Source organism: Dunckerocampus dactyliophorus, chromosome 21 (genome assembly GCF_027744805.1).
Source record: "Dunckerocampus dactyliophorus isolate RoL2022-P2 chromosome 21, RoL_Ddac_1.1, whole genome shotgun sequence".
NCBI classification, from domain to species: domain Eukaryota; kingdom Metazoa; phylum Chordata; class Actinopteri; order Syngnathiformes; family Syngnathidae; genus Dunckerocampus; species Dunckerocampus dactyliophorus.
The window spans coordinates 11,879,735-11,899,615 of NC_072839.1; the positions used below are offsets into that span (position 1 = coordinate 11,879,735).

Sequence of the window (19,881 nt, forward strand, 5' to 3'; positions counted from 1 at the left end):
TTTGGTGTTTCTAATATTCTCTCCTAAGAATCATTAGCTGAGATAGAGTTAATATCCTTCTGCCTATAATCCTCATCCTCAGCTGGAGGGATCTGGAAATTGATTTCTCTAATAAAGAGCTAATGCACAAGTCAGCCTCCTTGATTGTGTCTGTATGGTACGTCTATTTTTATATTAGATTAAAAGACATGGAGATAATTCACATGAAAAAAGACGCCGGTGGGTAAAGTAAGAGCATTTGATTTATTCTCCTTGATAAATTGCATTTAATTAAAAACAGCCCAAGACTGATGTAATGCTTCACTATAATGAATGGTTCTCAGAGTGTGAGTTGTAATGGTCCAGAGCCTTGTGGTACTCCCCTGCCGTACCTCAGCATGCTTTAAACACAATCTCTAATAAGCAGACTTTCCTTCCTGTCCTTCGATCTCCTGCAGCCTAAAGATGAAGGGCAAGAGCAAAGGGCTAAAAGAGCAGCAGCAGCACCACAAGAAGCTCCTGGCCGCCATGTTGTCTCAGGACTCGTTCGATTCGCTGCACAGTCCCACGCCTTCTATCGCCGAGGAGGAGATGGAGGACGAGGACGAGGCTACGGAGCTTTTGGGTGATTTCACTTTCATGCAGCATCTTGTTTTGTTTTGATGGTGATTCGTGGTTACTTTCTCCATATTGTACTGAGCAGTCAGCACAGAGATACAGTATTTGAACCACTTTCCTGCGTGACAATAGCTTTGTTTATTCATGTATAAGTTGCATTCTATTTCATTTTCAGCTGTATGCTTCCTCTTTGTCGTGACGGGTACACTTCTGTGTTGACATCACAAAATCTGTTATGAACAACATCGGGTCCCTCAAATGAAAGCCCTTGATGAGGGCTTTCTAGATCTGTAATTATTTTGTCAAGATACTCTCATATGATGACGCATTCACAGCAAACTTGTTTTGTTTTTTTTTTTTGCCTAAAAATGTTGCCAATCTCCCTTCACCAACCTTTGGGAGTCCCTTTTTCCGTATTGACCGCCACTCTCAGGACTGTCAACTTGATTAAAGTGTATCCAGCATGCTGCGTGTGGCAGCAGAGCCACTGGAGGATTTGCAGGCCTCATTTAGAAAGAAGGTCCGACTGAATGTATGCCAGAAATGACTGATGGCCCCCGGCAGGGAGGGCGATACTTGTGATACTCTATTGATTCCTGAAGGGGAGATTGATGCTCTCTTCGCTGCTATGCTCTTGAATGCTGCAGGAGCATGGTCAGTGGCCCTGCTGCCTTGCAGTGCATCGATTGATTCAATCTTGAGTGTAGCATGTGTGGTGGCATTGGAGCTTATTTTTTATTCCTGTGCCAGTATTTAAACATGTACTTGATACATGTGCTGTTTTACCTTTTGCAGACTCTTGCTGGACTTGCACTGAATTCAAAGCATTTGCATAGGTTGCCCTCTAGTGATGTCAAAGTGGCATTGCAGTTACATAGAGTGAAATTATTATTGACGTCCTGTATATTATACACAACATGCATCCATTTCCTATGCCGCTTATCACTCTATTATACACTGGGTGTTTATAATATGAATCTATATTGATTTATTTCATAAGATCTGTATATCAATACAATGAAATAATAAAACACAAATCCCCTAGAGGCCACACAGTGGCTGAGTGGTTAGCATGTTGGCCACACAGTCAGGAGATCAGGAAGACCTGTGTTCGAATCTCCGCTTGAGGATCCCTGTGTTTTCTCCGGGTACTCCGGTTAACTCCCACATATAAAAAAAAACATGCATGTGAGGTTAATTGGAGACTCTAAATTGTCCATAGGTATGAATGGTTGTTTCGTATATATGTGCCCTGTGATTGGCTGGCGACCTGTCCAGGGTGTACCCGGCTACTCGCCCAAAGTCAGCTGGGATAGGCTTTTGAAATAATTAAAATTGCTTGCTTGATTTATTTATGTATTGTATTTTAATGCAAATATTAAATTGACAAAATAAAAAATACAATGAATTTCCCTCTTAATACATTTAAAAAATCATTTAAAAATAAATACATCTTTAAAAAACAATAAATATCAAAACTGATTGTATAGGACTTCTGGTTTCACGACAGTATATTTATTATTATGATAACTACATATAATAATTATTGATATTTGTATAATATTTTATTTTAACATATTAAAATGCCTTCAGGAATCATATTTTTTTAATTAATTAAAAATCAGAGTAGCGTAGTTGCTAACACTAGTTACCAGTTCATAGAAACACACATCCAAGATCAACATTGGTTACCTTGGAAACAGTGTAATCAAACAACAACAGTCATATCATTGCGGTGCAAAGAGAGACCACTGGTGTGGCGTTGTTAGTTTCTCTAGCGTTAAATCTTTCGCTCTCAAGTTTAAAAGGCCTCTGATGTATTTCATTGTCGGGCTGACGGTGAACGGAATGTCCCTAGTAAAAAAAAAATATCTTAACTGCGCCCAATTTGACACCCGTAAAAGTTGCTGCGGTGCAGATGGATCTGTTAATCGAGGGGCAAATTGCTGCGGTCTTACTGGAAGCAATTACCTGCAGGCCCCAGAAGGACTGCTGGGGCTGAGCATACAGGCCAGTGTGTGCTTCTCGCACTGTGCAATTTCACTGCATGAAGATGCCAGATAGCACAAGGATAATGTCTTGTGACTGATAGCGGTGAATGGAAGCATTGTGTTCCGATGCACGCTAATCTGAAAAAGTACACTCTACAAACAGTGCAGCTTAATGCACGCATGATGCAGTCTGTATATTTAGACCAGGGCTGTCCAAAGTACGGCCCGGCAGCCAGTTACGGCTCGCGGCTGTTTTTTATTGGCCCTTGGCACTTTGTAAAAATATGATTAAACGAGAAAACGCCAAAAGAAACCCACAGTAAAGTAAGTTATTGTTTGCATACAGGTTACATTGGAACTAAAGTCATCATATTTGAGAATAATATTAGAGAATATTCAGAGAAAAAAATAGCAAAAAGTAGAAAGATTAAAAGAAAAAAGTTAAAATATCAGTAACAAAGAATAAAACTGCAATTTTTGGAAAATTTGGTTGGAAAAAAAGTTATGATATTATGATAATAAAATAAAAATATGACAATAAAGTCATAGTATTACAAGAAAAAATGTACAAGAAGACTTTTAATGGAAGGAAAAAAAGTGAATACTGATAACACACTTTGTCACTGATAACACAAAGCTGACACGCAAGCTGTTTTTTTTTTCTTTAAATATAAAAAACCTATTTGCGCATCTATGTGGGTTTCTCTAAAAAATGTAGAAGTGGCCCCTGCATCCTTTGATTTTTCAGTATGCGGCCCTCGGTGGAAAAGGTTTGGACACCTCCGATTTAGACTACCAGTAACTGCTGAGACACGGAGAAGGGGTAATTACTAATTAAGCTCTGCTTCGTCCTGCTCCTTTTCGGACATGTACAGTTGAGTTTTGTACAGCGTGTTCAACGTAAAGTAAACCATTACCATGTTAAACAAGAGACTGTTAGACTTTAAGACTTTTGTACTTTGACCAAAAATATTTGGACAATTGTCATTATACATCACCACGATGGATTTGGTGAAAATAATGTACAGTACTTCTGGATCCGACTGTATGTTACATTTATAGCGGTTAATTGGTGCCATACCCGACCACAGTAAATGAATTTCTGTTCGCGATATAGAAGTCAATGTTAATAAATTCAATATTTTTGTTGTTATAGCACAGAAAACCTGTTTTTAACTTTCTGAATAAGTTTTTTTGAACATTATTAGAGCCCTGAAATAACACGCCTAAAGTCAACTTTACACTCCTATTATTCATTGATTCCAACACATTGCGCAACTTTTATGCTGCAGGGACTCGAGACGGGCACGAGCTAGCAAGCTAACAAACTAGCGAGCGAACCAATTAGCCTCTAATTAATTCCTTGTAAACTGAAGAAGCAAATAACTTACCACTTCCACACAGAATGAGAGGAGAGCTTTTTTCCCCCACCCAATCATGTCGGACATGCCGTGGCTGACTTCATGACTTCATGCAGTGTTAAGGTAAAGTAATGTAAGGTAATGCCTCAATGTTTTGTGTTATTACTGCCGCCTAGTGACCAGAATCCTACATGTCACTTTTATTTCAATACGTTTTGATGAATAATAGACCATAGTCTAACACAAAATAGTGATCATTTATTTTCTGACCCGCGATATAGCGAGGGAGCGATAATCTAACCGTGATATTGCGAAGGCCGACTATTACTAGTATTAATATTAGTAGTAGTAGGACTAATATCAAATATGTTGTATAATTTTATTATACATTTTATACAAACCTTTGTAAACTTAGTTATTTTAACAAAACAAATTTTATAAAAATGATATTTTCAAAATACATTTTATGGCAACTTTTCAACAAAGTCGCTTGAGTTTAGTGTCACTTCGGGCTCATGCATGTTAGTTTTTGATCAGCAGAGGGCAGCCTCGTTCCTGGCACAACACAGCAATGCACTGCAGCTCTGCTCCTTAAAAGGTTTTTTTTTTTTGTAATTCCCAAAATGCGAGAACCACGGCTCGTGTCACTTGACCCAAGTGCGATGACTAATGCATTGTGATGTCAAACTCTTTTTGAGGCGCCCTCATCTGTGTGGTTAAAGCCTTTTAAAAGGTTTTCACCAGCTTCTATCAAACTTTCCATAATCCTTCGAGCTGTGATGTGCATCGTCGCCATCTGATTCCCATCACAGCAGCAGACTTGTGCGGGATTACTGCAGAGCCGTGTCTTTAGGCCCCCATGTGTGACTGTATGTTAGTGTGTGGTTGGGGAGGGCTCGCCGTCTAAAAGGCTGAGACATAATTATGTAATGTACTGTATGTTGGGATATTGTTTTTATTGCAAAGCCAAACAAATGTGTCTCCGCCACTGCAACTCACATCAAAGCATGCGTCTGAGTGAGTGGCGGCTGTGTGCAGCAGGCGTAATGAAACACAAATGTTGCTTGTACGTGTGAGGGCAACTGAAGTGTGATGTATGTACCACTTAATCACACACGTGTGGCATCCTGCGTGTGAGCGTGGTCCTTAATTAGCACCCTGCGTTAGCTTATATGCTCCATTATTTCCCATAAGTGAGACACAATCGCCTTAATGCCCCCGCCCTCCATGTGTGAGGTAGTAGTCTGTCAATGCATCATCATAGAAGGTGTGCATTAAGTTATCTGCGAAAGGTAATTATGTCTGCTGAGCGTCAGGCTGTTGCTGTGTCAACAACATGAAATTACATGGAAACTTCCAGTCGGAGAATAAGAGAGGGGGGCTTTATCTCTCTATCCTGCTCCTTCCTGGCTTTGCTGAGTGATTACAGCACAGAATTCCTCACCGCTCTGGCCTTTTGTTGTCGCTGCATGGCTAGAATAGTTTCCATTTCTTTAACCCCCCCCCTTCCTTCTCTGTTTCATTTATTTGCTTTGTCTCATGGGTTGACACAAGGAACACGCATGGATGCCGTCCCCCCCTTTGCATTATCGATGTTTGTTGTGTTGTGTCTGGCAGGATAAAACACTCGCATGGTTTAACGGCAACCAAACACTTTCATTGATCATTATGAAACCTCTCGAATCGAAACGAATGGAAGCATTTAGCAGATGCAGCGGCATGGATCAACAGCTTCTTGTTGCTAGGCGGAATTCATGGGGCACAATCATGTGTGCACAAGAAAAATATGGCTTATCATTCCAGCCATGTTTGTAGAAAATCACACCAAAACAACACTGTGGCGACGTTTTTATTTATACACATTGATGTCACAGTTTAATAACTGCTCTGTATTAAATATAAAATAGTAAAGAAAATCAGAACCCACTCTGAAAATGACTCCGGAAATAACACTATAAGTTTGACACTAGTTTATTTCCATTCGCATTCATTTTGCATTCAACTGACCTGTATTAAATAAAACCAAAGAAAAACTGCCCCCAGTGCTTCAGTCGTAGCCAAAAGTGTCACAAATGTTGTTCTCGGCTTCTCTTCTACTATCTTAAAGTCATGTTTTGTCCGGATAACACGCTGATTTGGCGTTGAGAGTTCTTTGCAAGTGTCAATTGTGTAGTATGATGACACGGGCAAAACCTAACTAAAAAGTGGGATCATTTTACCACTTTTGCATTGTAAGGGATGTCCAAACTTTTTCCAGCGGGGGCCACATGCTGAAAAATGAAAGAACGCAAGGGCAAATGGCCCCCGGGCTGCACTTTGGACACCCCTGTCTTACACCTTAAGCTCAAAACAATCTGAGAAGAAAAATGTGGCAACTAAAGTCAATAATGTTGGTTTCATGACAAGTAAGGATACGTTTTTGTTATGTGATCAGACCAGGGTATCATAACAGCGGGTGTGCGTGTAAAAACAGTGTTTTATGACACCCCTCGGGCATAAATCACTTTTGTATAGACAGCAAAATTCTCATGTTGTCTGTCACCGTCTGAAATTGCTTATCTGTAAATAAAAAGAGCAGTCAACTGGGACGCAATGTCGTAAAGGGTGTCGTATTTCATATGAGATGTCAGTGGAGGACATGCACCCAGTGACCTCTGGAGAGTCGAGTCTGACATCAGCTTTCTCTTCCCTTCGCTCTTTTGTGTCACTGACAAAAGATTCACGCTGCCATGCAGATGCAGCCGCGTCCGCTGTTTGTTTTTCTGTATTTCATGTGCCTTTTTTGGACATTTACACGGCGACAATCTGGCACGCCGTGTTTGTTCACGGCCAAAGAAGGCAAAAGGTTCAAAAGAGATGACGACGATGATGGTGGCGGTGTTGAACGTTCCCATGACCGGTTAACTACCCAATTTCTCTGGCTCCGCCTCCTCCAGTGCTTCCTGCTGTGAAGGAAGCAGCCAGAGGCCTATTCATGTAACAGGGAGTACATTCTTATGCATTCATTATTTGCCAATACTTTAATAGAAAAAGGGATTCTGACCTCCTGCTTGATCCCAAATAGTGTCACAAAATTCAAATGTGACAAGATTTCTTGTTCAGAAAAAAAATTCTCGTGGGCTCTAGGCCTAGGATGATAATGGATTGATGAATTCATCACACAATCAACGAAAATTAACTCGATCATTTTTCCTGGCTCAATATATTGCCATGTGCATGCGTGCCTGTTTTCCTCATTTCACTCTGTGCATTGATTTCAGCACCTTGGCGGGTTTGTTCCATGGAACAACGGCATGAAGGGAATGAGCCCTTTTGTCAGTCATACATTCCCTTTGTCTCGGTGGGTGGAGTAGAAATTATATTAGGCGATTTCAATATATTTCACATATTTTTTAAATTTTTTCATAGTACTTTTATTCAAAGTAATGTTAAAATCTCGTCTCGTCTCGTCTCCTCCTCGTAGACCCAATCTCGTGTGTCGTCGTGTCTTGTAAACTGAGTGACACTCGTGACACGCCCTGTATGTACCTGTATCGCTTTTGGATGATATCAGCAGATAAGACGGCCCGTCTTTGAGTGCTAAAAATGAGTTTTTTTTCAATCAAGGTTTCAATATTATTGAAATAACAACCCCTAAACCCTGAAAATAACACAGCCAATCTTTTTTCACAGAATGTAGACATGTTAATTATCCACAGTAATTATAAGGGCGACAAGAAACTGCTTTAAGTCATTGATTACTGTTTATTAATGATGCATTTTAATGCAGATCCTCATTGCAGATTGTTGACTTTAACGAGGCCTTGCAGCTCCAGTATCTGCTTTGCTCATTTGCCATTTGTGTTGACGTGAGGACTTCTGAAGAAAGAAGGCTGCATCTTGCTCAATGGCAGACACACTTCAGCTGTACTTTGAGATGAAACACACGTTTTCTTAAAGCGAGGATGACATCCTAACCACAAGCTAACACATTCTTGTGCTTTCTCTCTTTCCGTCTTATGCAGAGGACCTGGATGACCTGCGGATGGAAGGTGTGACCGGCTTGGCACCGTCGGGTTGTAAGTTCAGTCAGGGACGCAGCTCTTATCACGCCGAACCTCAGGCCAAAGTGACGCTGAACATCTGCTCTCGATGCGCCAGGTACAAAGTGACCCCCTGTATGAGCCATATTTTACATACAATTGAAACCATTTTTTGGGTCTATGTTTGGGAACCCCCTGCGAGTGCGGACATGACTTCTCCCCTCGATGCCAGTCCGAGATAAACTGGTATCTGTTGGAACGCCATGCCGTCGTGCCCGCACTGCTCGCTTTGTTTGGGGTTCACACTTTGTTTGTTTCCTTCTCAGCTTTCGTGCTGGCTGCTTATCAGTTAACCTGCGCACACACCTACACACACACACACACACACACACACACACTGGGATGTTTTCACATTTCCCACAGGTGGATGAATGCTATCACATGGTTGTTTGTTGGCTGTTTATCGACTGGATGTTTATGTCTGCTTTATCGCTGACTCTTGCGGCCAAACAAAGCGTCAACTGTTGTATTCCTGTTCTTCTTTGGTGACTACATCTTTGTCACCCTTTAGTTTGACCACCAAATCCAGGTGAAAGGGTCATTTCCTCAGTGTAAGTGCCTTTCTTCTGCAAGGGAGCATAATGTATTAATAACACATCACATATCTGCAGTACCTTTCTAGGTAAGAGTCTGGTTTTATTAAATGAATATATCATATTTTAATCTATTTTTCATGTATTTGTTTAATATATGATTTGGATAGATAACCTTTTATTGTTTGTTGCAGAACAGAAATACATCTCTGAGGCTCTAGAGGGCAGAGCAATATGAGATACGGACATAACATAAACAAAAACATTGACACCAATTTACAAAGATGTAAAAGATGCGGCAGTGCCCCTGGGAGGACACAAACGTTCGTTTGCGTGACAAGTGGTGATAGTGATGATACAAGTGGGGATGAATGATTATTTGTAAATGGTTTTTGTTATTTTTATTTATTTTATGAATGTTTTTATTAAGGATGTCAGATATTGGCTTTTTTGCCAATAACCGATATGCCAATATTGTCCAACTCTCAATTTCCGATTCCGATATCAACCAATACATGTACGATACGTGTAACATCACATATTACATCATGGAATTAACACATTGTGGTGACCCACAATATTGTTTTAGACATTTCTCTTGGACATTAATAAAGTATCTATCCAGCTATCTAGCTAGCTAGCTAACGGCACACACACGCCCGTGGTTTCAACATATCAAGCCCAGTTCCGGCTGCGAGGGAGAAACCCGATACCGATATCAACCAATATTACATTTTTATGGTAATATATACGATACTATCTATTTATATACAGTATATGACTAGTTTTTATATTTCATGATGAAAATGAACTATATTACTCACTATTTTACTACATTAACAGGGCCTGAACATGTTATTTTATTACAAAATAAATGAAGATACAATAAGATACAAAAATACCAAAACATAATAAAAAAGAATACCTTTTAAAATAAATTTAACTGAAAAAAAAACAAATACTAATACTTACTACTAATGCATTACTTTTTTATTCCACATAATTTGCCTGTAATACCAAAAAGTGATAACTAAACATTTTGTTATTATAACTGGTTAGCATAAAAATATACCATCTTATTCATTTTATTACATGTTTATTATAACATGTGTTTATTATAAATTATATACCATTTTTACTCTAACAGGCATCAATTTGGGTTCTCAAATTGCTGATTCTGAAAGGATTTTTGTGAAGCTATTATAGGAATGTTTTATTGGTGAAAAAGACCATTAAAAAGAGTAAGAGACACAGAGAGAGGTTTTTCAAGAAGAAGATGTATTTGTAAAAGCTTTCTTCTGTTTTTACCTTCATGCTAGAGTTAGGAGCCAAGATGGCCGCCCGTGGTGTTGACGCTACGTTGCCACGCCATAAAATGACTGATTGCTATCCTTTGTCTGTACCTGAAGGCTGCACAGGCCTGAAGATTGGGCGCAGCAAAAGAATTTGAGGCAGTGATTTACGTTCATGAGAAATATGCTGCTTTTTATCCCTCGCTGGTGTCTGAGCTCTCGTTTGTATGGAGCCGTAGAAACACAGCTTGAAATGTCGGCTCAAAGCTTTATTGTTTGTCTTTTCATTCTCTGTATACTCTCCTGTCTTTCACTTCCAAAATCTATGAGATGCCGCTTTCGTTTAAGGCCAAACGTCTCTTTGTAGAAAAAAAAAACAAAAGGAAAATTCCTTAAGCGTTATCAAGATGGGAATCTGCTAGCCATTTGTGGAATGAGTGTGGACCGAGTTTGATTTATTTTAATATTTACAGACTACACACATACCCAAACAAACTATAAATGTCATATTCCTTCAGCTGCTAAAATGCCAAATAAATGTTTCCGTAAGGACTACGGCAGCCCTCTGTACGAGCAAAAATGCCCCCTAGTGGCTGTGGGCAGTATAGGGACGTTTATGAAGACCTCTGCCAAAGCTCAACTGTTAAAACAAAAAATAAGACTGTGATATTCCTCACCGTTTTAAACCAAATCACTTGAAAACTCACTAAATAAACAAACACGGCCTACATAATCCTCCTCATGGGCCATGTTTAATGTATTTCTGAAATAACAAAGGAGCTGTGGGCTGCAAATAGCCCGCAGGCCCGACTTTGGACACCCCTTGTCAAGATGATTAAGCTAGCCATAACTACAAAGTAGTCGTGTATCGCCATCATGTAAACAGACTGATTGCATCTCAGTCAGATGAGAGGAAAAGATGATAATGTGCCTTGTTGTTGACCCTCATCCATCATGTTTCCTCCTTGATTGTTTACTTCCTGTTATTTCGTCTCCAAACATGCAGTTGATGATTTGAAAGATGTGCGTATTGTGTCTCTCTAGGTTGCAGGGAGACAGTCTGCCAGACAGCAGGTCCGCATCCGAACAAGCCGTACCTGACATCTCATGTGAGGCTCAAACCTTCCACTCAGTTCCCTCTCATGTGTCTCGTCTTTCTCACGTATGCGTGTCGTCTGTTGCCAGCCCCATTGCCTGGGGTCGATATGGCGGCGGCTGCGGGACGGTTGCAACAGGAATGCGAGGCCACGTCTCAAGTGTCGGGCTCTGTAAGTGTCCTGCCTACATCACAGCACAATTAAGATCACTTTACAAGCCATCAATAACCGCCTCGCTGTCGTTTGAGCGAGAAAACCCCCACCCCCCAAAAAAAAGACCACCTCAGGGTGATGTTAATTGGATAAGAGCCAAGCTGCGTGATCCATCTTTTCTGCAATAAGTCATACGTCAATGATATCACTTCTGGGGCGAAGTTTTATACAATAGGCCCGAATATTTATGGGTCATATGAGTATGTGCACTTTTGTCGAAAAGCTCCAGGCGTGTAAGCTACACTCATGGGGCACAACATTAGGTACACCTGTCTTTCAGGTGGACCACATTTTCCCATAAGAAATAATGGCAATAGAAATAATCTATTTCACAGTCAAACCCTTATACGCGGCAGCCGATCGTATCGGGACGTCACTACTGAATTGTGACTGTGCATGGATTGACTGTACTGTTAATATTCATTTTTAATGACTCTGCATGTTAACGGGATTTGCACACATTCTTACTTGTCACTTATTAAGTGTAAAAAGAAGTGAACCACTGTTGGTACTAAAATGTAATAAGTGAGGACATCCAGTATATGGTGACACACAACTTGATGGAAACTGATGGTAATCTCATGAGGCGTGGATGTTGAGAGTGGTGTGGGAACGCTATCTCAGCTGTGGGAAGGATGTAGTAGTCTTACAGCTTCAAATGTTACTTCCTGTAACTTCTTCTCTTATCACGTTCTTGTCAGGTTTTGCAGAAAGCCCCCCCAAAAAAAAGCAAAATGCAAACTGAAATAAAAATATTTGCAGAATTACCGCTCCTGTTAGATTGTGCTCGTGTACCTAATATCACGGCCCTTAAGACTCACATGCTGTTAATAAAGCCCGCCATGAAGACGCCGGCCCTTTAGGATAATTAACTCCCTCAAAAGCTAGTATTTCTCTGTCGTTTTCTTTTGTTTTATAATTGCCCGATGTAAGTGTTAGACAAGGCTTTTTACAGCATTTTTGAATAATAATAAAAAGAAAAGACAGAGCCGAGACGTTACTCCGTGTGCGCAGCAGATGCAGAAAGGCTCCAGACTAACTGGGAGCAGACCGAAAGGCCCTATCGAATCAAAGCGCCAGTCGTCAGAAGTCTGGTTTGGACTTGGCCAAAAACCATCCAGAAATGAGAGCAATGCTTTGACTCTTGCACTTTTAATGGCCACATACTGTAGCTTGAATAGTCTCTCACATGTTTGTAAGTCTGCTTATACACAAGGACGCAAACTATCTCCATGTCTGCTGGCTGGCTTTGCTATAAGAGCTACTAATGTGTCCCATATGTGAAACACAAGTGCAAAGGTCTTCTGTCACCTACTGCAGTGAATGTGGCAGTTTGGACTTTAATTGCACATGTTTGGCTCTTTTATTTTGAGTTTAACTGGTGCTTGGGGAGCCTGGAGACCGTAAAGTCAAGAAATGCTTAATGCTTAGCTATTTTTTAAAATGTATGTAGAATTTTTATTAAGTGATTATTATTTTGTTTTTATTTTAGAGGTATTTCCCACTTTTTATTGCTTTAAATTAAGCTACGTTTATTTAATTTATATTTGAAAATATTTTGTGTTTTCAGGAAATGTAATCATGTGCGCTGAAAGTGTACTGTAGTGTGCATAAAACAGAAAATAAAATACTTAGTAACTTTTGGGCAGGGGGGCCACAATAAAAAATGAAGAAAATACACTTGAAAATACAGTTTTTCATTCATTTGAAAAAATATGTATTATTTGTTTGTGTGCTAAACAAAAAAAAGTTGATCTGATCATTTAAGGCAGGACAGTCCAAACTTTTTCCACAAAGAGCCGCGTACTGAAAAATCAAACCATGCCAAGGGACACTTGGCAAATATATTTTTGATATATTTTTATTTGATAAAAGGCTTAAAAACAATGTTTACATATAAGGTATTTAAAGCCAAAGCTACGTTCAACATTCAAGTTTTTTCTTCACATTGTACCTCTTTACTTTATTTTGCTCATTTTTGCTGTTTTTTGTGCCTCGGCCCAGTTGCGGGCCACTGATGGCCCCCCGGGCCGCACTTTGGACACCCCTGCTATCAAAGCAGCCACGACCAAAAAGTGGAGAAAAAGTCTCTCTTTGTTTTATTATTTCAAATTTATTTTGACATAGAAGCACGTAAGCTGGGATAGGCTCCAGCATACCCCCGCTACGCTTGTGAGGACAAGCGGCATAGAAAATAGACGGAGGGATGTCTACAAGCATGTAGTGTGCTTTATTATTTTTTTTAACTGGTCACGATAATGAGAAAATACTTGTTTGACTTTTCATAAATGTAATTTTTGTTGCTTTTACATTTTTATTGCTTTTAAATGACGCCATGTTCTGGAGTTTTCTTTCAAATTTAATCATGCGTTTGGAAGTGTAGCGTGCACATTTCCTCGGTTCAGGCTGTAAATACTCAAATAAATACTGTTAATGGTCATTATTATTAGTCTGGCAAGCTCCGTACCTCTGCAAACTTCTTTGAGGTGATAAATGCCCTAAAGACATATTTTCCGTAACTAAAAGCCAGACAAACGTATGTGTTTTTTTCCCCTTTAAGAGTGTTAAGTGATGTATTTTAATCAACATTGTTGCATGAGTGATATAAATAAAACTTGCTAGGGGAAACTGCTCATTTGTATGGCAAAAGGAGGAAAATGAGACAATGAGTCAATGCCCTGTGGATGATAGAAGGCAGACGTTGTAGTCACGCTTTATGTTGGGTTTCCTGGGCAATTTGGCGATACATTACGTGGCGGCCTTTTTTAAAAACGTACTTTAAAGTTTGGCACTCGCCTGCAATCCACAAAGCCACAGCACGACGTGCATGCTGCCTCTCTCAAGATGGCGTCACCAATTAAGCTGCATTAAAAACATGTCGCCATATTAGTTACTGTGTGAGATGCAGTGACTGACATATTGGCTCCAATTAAAACATTTGGTCATGGCGGTTGCGTTTATTACAAGATGACTATTTAGCTAGAGAACATCAGTACAGTAGGGATATTGACGAGGGGGGATTCCCTTTAAGTTACTCCCACCCTCACTTATGTAGCACGCAATACCACACATGGAGAAGTCAAGAAATGTCACCAGTGAACCCAACAGAACAGACACAAACGGCATTAAATGTATTCTGGAGCGCTTCACATAAAATGCAGCAAGGAATATGGAGTGCACTACTTGGCTGCAACCAGTAGAGGCGCTGTTGGTTTAGTCTTCACTAGTTTGCGATAGAACGTTGACAGACGTATTAACCCGAGCCAAGCGTATTTATTGTTTGTTAATCATCAATCAGTGAACATTTCATACTCTCTCTGCTGTAATTATGCTGTGTATCTGACAGCCTGCAAAGATAAATAGACCAAGGCTATTATGTTCTAACATTGATCAAAACCCCTCATTTTTCCCCCTTGGCATCACTCCTTGAAATAAATACCCCGCTACAGTTTATCCCAGGTTGGAAGACAGCATGGTACTGCATGGATCTCATCAGAAGCTCAAGTTTAAATGTCAGCATGGACGCTTTGCCAAGTCTGTGTCTTATTAAAGGCTTTGAGTGATGTAAGAACTGGTTTCCAGAAGCACCAGCCTGTATCTCATCAGGGCTTTTTATTTCTTACCTGGGCTCGGAGCTCTCACGCGCGCTTTCATCTATTGGATCGAACCGAACCAAAGCATTTTAGGATTAGCGCTGGCTCGCATTACCCAACTTTGCCTGACAGTCTTTTGGCATAACAGGAAAATGACGTAAATATACTGTCTTGACCCACCCATAAGACGACTTGTCTGGGACTTTTTCTTAGGTAAATACACTATCTCCTTATTTTATTATACACTCTGAACTAAAAATTACAGATTCTCTTTGCTGTGGTAAGGTGTGGGATCCATGAATCGAACGATACATTTCCTAATTGCTATTTAAACGGACCTCCTCATCATGCTGTTCACATTTGGACATCATGAGACCAAGACCACACCTAACAATTCATCAGCAGTACCACAAGCCACAGCTTCAAACGTGATATTCTCAATGAGAAGTGTCACACAGAGTCATCAGCAGTTGATCATAAGTGATGTAAGCATCATACACCCTCACCCAGACGACCCAGCTGAGGTTGATCAAGCCTCAGCTCGTGCCCGGACAGCCTCCCACGGGTCCCCTCTCTTGATCCAGAGCCCAATAGCCCAATGTTCTTAACTTTCTGTGAGTAGTGTATGTTAAGTACGCTAAATATGTGAAATATGTATCGTGACACCAATTCAGAAATCAATTAAAGCAAAATGGGCACAATACATTTAAATATAAATTCTAATTAAATGGGCGAAAGGTGGGCTTGGTATGGCCTGCCATCCATACTTTGCCCACCTCTCACCTCTACAGGGGTGCCCATGACGTTGATCGCAAGTTGATCATACTTGTAGCAAGTCTGTGTGACATTAATGTGTATTATAGCAGAAATGCACACGTACAGTATGTTCGTGCATTATTATAACTAATATTAGTCAAATCAAATGGAATAATGGACACAAAACATTGGAGAAGTACAATCCATCCATCTTCTACCGCTTATCCGAGATCGGGTCGCGGGAGCAGCAGCCTAAACAGGGAGGCCCAGTGTTTCCTCCCCGGCCACTTCGTCCATCTCCTCCCGGCTGATCCCGAGGCATTCCCAGGCCAGTTGGGAGACATAGTCTCTCCAACGTGTCCTGGGTCTTCCCCGAGGCCTTTTACCGGTCGGACTTGCCCTGAACACCTCCCCAGGGAGGCGTCCGGGAGGCCAGATGCCCAAGCCACCTCATCTGGCTCTTCCCAATGCTGAGGAAAAGCGGTTCTACTCCGAGTCTCTCCCGGATGACAGTGCTTCTCACCCTATCTCTAAGGGAGAGCCCAGCCACCCTACGGAGAAAATTCATTTCGGCCGCTTGTACCCTATCATAAGCGCTCAGTTCAACAAGCATCTGCACGGATTTGTTTGTTTTTTTCTTTGGCCTTTTTGTGTATTTTTACAAGGCTTATAATCCTGAAGAATTGTAGGTGTTTTCTATAATTCCTTCTTTACTAATAAGATCATGTTGTCTTTGCATGATAGCAGCGTAAAATGTGGAGAGACAACATTCATCGAGACGCTTGCTGCCGTCAGGCTTGTCTCCCGACACCATGAGCTGCAATAGGACGACTCGTTGAAAAGAAAGCAGAAAGAGTGGAAAGAACTGCTGACAGTCGAGCGTCCCGCATTCACCAAACAATCCGCCCTGCGTGCTCCACACTTTCATCTCTGCTCGCTGTGGTTTCTTGTGTTTTTCTAAAGCCCATAAAATAATAATAGCCTCTTTTTTTTTTTCTCTCGCCCTCAGCAGATACGGCTCAGATTATTTCCAGTAATGGCTGAAAATTATATAAAAGGGGGTTAATTGAAGGGTTTCACTCTTTTTTTTTTTTAATATCACTTTCTCTCTTTTCTGCTCCCCTTGCCCGCTAGCGTCAGCCTGTCTGGGAGGCTGATCTCAAGGCTGTGAGGCGTGGGACCTCCATGAGCCTGCTGCTGGGAGACCCCCTCTTTTCCAAAGAGCTGGAGAACATGGGCAAGCAGCTGGCTGGTAGGCACCACTGAGTGTGTGTGTGTGTGTGTGTGTGTGTTTGTGTGTGTGTGTCTGCTTCATGCTCCTGGTTTGTGTTCCACTCTTCCATTCTTTTACCTCCAGTTTTTAACTGTGTTGTTTCCAAGGTGATGTAGGAAACATCAAAGGTCAGTCTGGTTCAGGGATGGACTGAGGCAAAAATTTGGCCCTGGCCTTTTTGCTTAAGATCGAATCCACGCCTTCTGCCACTGACAGGAGAGCGGGTGAATTGTATGATTTTGTTCTCTAATTGGTCACATAGCCTCGGACTGACTCGATGCTCCATGCGCACGTCAGTGCAGTGATGCGCATCCTCTGCGCATTTGCCGAGAATGCACTCCCTTATGCAAAATGGGGCCTCCCATGCATTGCGGGGTCCTGCACAGCACACGTTCTGCGTGTAGTTAGGGCCTGAATGTACCAACTACAAGTATTCTCCCCCTGTAATTGTGTTGTGTCTGCAGTGGCATGTTCTCGGGCCGGCCCAGGGGCATTAGTTACCGCAGTTACCAAGGCACAGCAATAAATAGATGAATTTAGAAAATGGCAGTCAGTCGGCCCATTATTGATCAGCCCACTGGGAAAACTCCCGGTACTCCTGATGGCCAGTCCACCCCTGACTTGGTTCCATGTCAATGTGGAACCAGCAAGAACATGATTGTTTTGTTTTTTGATTTGGACAATATCCAACACATGAGAACCGACATAGCTGAGGTCAAAGGGCAAATTGGGACAGTCCTTGTCCGTGTCTGGATTGTATAAATGTATATGTCATCAGAACTATTGTTTTCAAACCATATTGCGTTGAAGTAGCAAAGGTTAAAGCTCTACCAGTCACAACTGTCCTTTTTTTGGAGGGTAGGAGTCCTACTTACATGATGCAAGTCAGTACTCCACCCATCAGGATGTCTGCTTGTCATACAGCAAGATCCATCCATCCATCTTCTATCGCTTATCCAAGGTCGAGTCGAGAGACATAGTCTCTCCAACGTGTCCTGGGTCTTCCCCGAGGCCTCCTAGCGGTTGGATGTGCCCTGAACACCCGCCCAGGGAGGCGCAAGATTGATGTTATATGAGGTCCCAGTTCAAGCAGCTTCAGGTAGCTGAGGTCAAAGGTTGCTGGTGTTCCACGTAAACATGCTGCGCACGTTGAAATGTTATGCTGATTATCCTAATTTTACATCAATGCAATATTTCTATTGATTTGGACAACCCCTGTCCTCAGAATTTATGAGAATCTTCACTGGTGCAAGATCGAGGCCTGTATTGATTTTGTTTTAAATGAGCATTCTGAGGTCAAATTGCTATATTTTCAGTCACAATTTTATGCTCATGGTCCACAAATGTTCAATGTTTGGTCGGCTCAAGATCCCTGTTGATATTGAGTGTTTTCCTATTTGAGGTGTGTCCTGTGATGGCATGCTTCAAAGGTCATGTGGGTGCACCGTGGCTCTTCTTAGTAAAATATCTTTGGCTAAGAGTCATTAGGGCTGAACGTATTTATCAATCACATGAAAGCCTGCATGGGAATCCAGTGGGAATGTCGCCATGTGTCCCCCTCACACATCGTTCCTCTTATTTGCTCTGTCACATTGCACAGTTATTTAAAGCACATTGATACAACAGTGACAAAGTGGACGGAGTGTTCTCTCACTGTGGTGCTGGTGCTTCTTCAAGAACAATAGCTGTGTGCTAATAGAACATCTTTGGCCATACATACAACTTCCTCACATGGAATTGATTTCTGGATGTTTGACTCGAGGCTCCCAACAGGCATTTGAACGAGCTAATTGGGCTCTTTCAAGCCTTTATTAGCTGCTAATACTTACCGTGTTTGGAGCCTTTTCATCTTGTATTGTTGCCACAGTTTTACGGCGTCATAGTCGCCCTTTGTCTGCATGCGATTTGCCGTAAATGATCTCAGGTCATTAGGATACCTGCTGTTATTTCATTTGTATTTTAGTGGAACTCCACACGTGTCTTTATAGTCTCATCTGACCTTCTATTTTACCATCAATTTCATCCAATTTAGGAATTAACAATGTTTCATATTTTTATTGAATGAAAATACATAAATAATAAATACACATACGCCTCTTGAATTTGAAAAAAATATTTATTGAAGTCTTACTTCAATCTAACCTTAGGGAATTTTGCTATCCTTTTGAATATTTTTCAAAATTATTTATTTTGTAATGCTTTATAGAACACCCATCGGAATACCATAAAACAGAATAAGAATTTACATAATATAAAAACATTACATTAAAAAAAATCATTGACTGACTTTTTTTTTATTATTTATATTTAAAATAACAGTATACTGTTATAAATACATATTTTCCCATTATGTTTAATGAAATCATTTTTAACGTTGACTTACTTTGCTGATTGGCTAGAACAATCACATGATTCCACTGCACACGAGTAAGGGGTCTGTTTTGACTGAAGTTTAAGGCACCAAACACGGTTCCCAAATACACGTGCTACCATTAAATGTACATTATTATTATTTATTAATAGACATCTTCCCTAATCTTTGACATCAATTTAATCCCTTTTAACAGTTTTTAATGTTCTTTTTTCCAACAAAGTACTATAAAAGGAAAATGATATTGTCATACCAAATATGGCTCCCAAATAAGAGCTACGAATAGCAAACATTATCTACTCCAGGCCACTTCATGATGGTAAAAATTAGAGGGGGAGGAACTGGTTTACAGTAAAATCACTGTAGTCCAGTGTCCTATTAATGGAAGTGAGAAAGACCTTCTCAAGAAGAACACGTCATGTTTATCAAATACCTGTAAGTATCAACCTGACGGGAACACTACTAATGAACACATCCTGTTTATGATATACCGTATAACAATCACACCACTGATGACAGGCATGGTGTGGGTGGTTAAGTGCCTTTTCTTCACGGTTATTTATCAAACTGTCGAGACATTTTTATACTGGAAATCTTGCATTGCACAATATTTAATGGTTGCTGCGAAGCTGGTCATTTGTTAGCCTACCAAGAAGTCATCTGTTTGATTTTTCGTGTCCCATCAGGCTCTTAAACTCACGGAGCGAATCATTTTCAGGCCA

The 19,881-nt window shown here is 40.7% G+C and overlaps 1 protein-coding gene across 5 annotated transcripts in view; it reads left to right on the forward strand.

Moving 5' to 3' along the window:
- c21h8orf34 (chromosome 21 C8orf34 homolog) overlaps positions 1-19,881 on the forward strand; it is a 41,942-nt gene that overhangs the window by 11,703 nt on the left and 10,358 nt on the right. For all 5 annotated transcript variants that reach the window (XR_008567444.1, XM_054766367.1, XM_054766364.1 and 2 more), the window contains 5 exons: positions 438-604; positions 7,954-8,089; positions 10,901-10,965; positions 11,042-11,124; positions 16,650-16,767. Coding sequence is in view for 4 of the 5 variants with exons in the window: in XM_054766367.1 (XP_054622342.1) it covers positions 438-604; positions 7,954-8,089; positions 10,901-10,965; positions 11,042-11,124; positions 16,650-16,767 (569 nt within the window). In the remaining variant the exon portion in view is untranslated. The remainder of the gene's footprint in view (positions 1-437; positions 605-7,953; positions 8,090-10,900; positions 10,966-11,041; positions 11,125-16,649; positions 16,768-19,881) is intronic.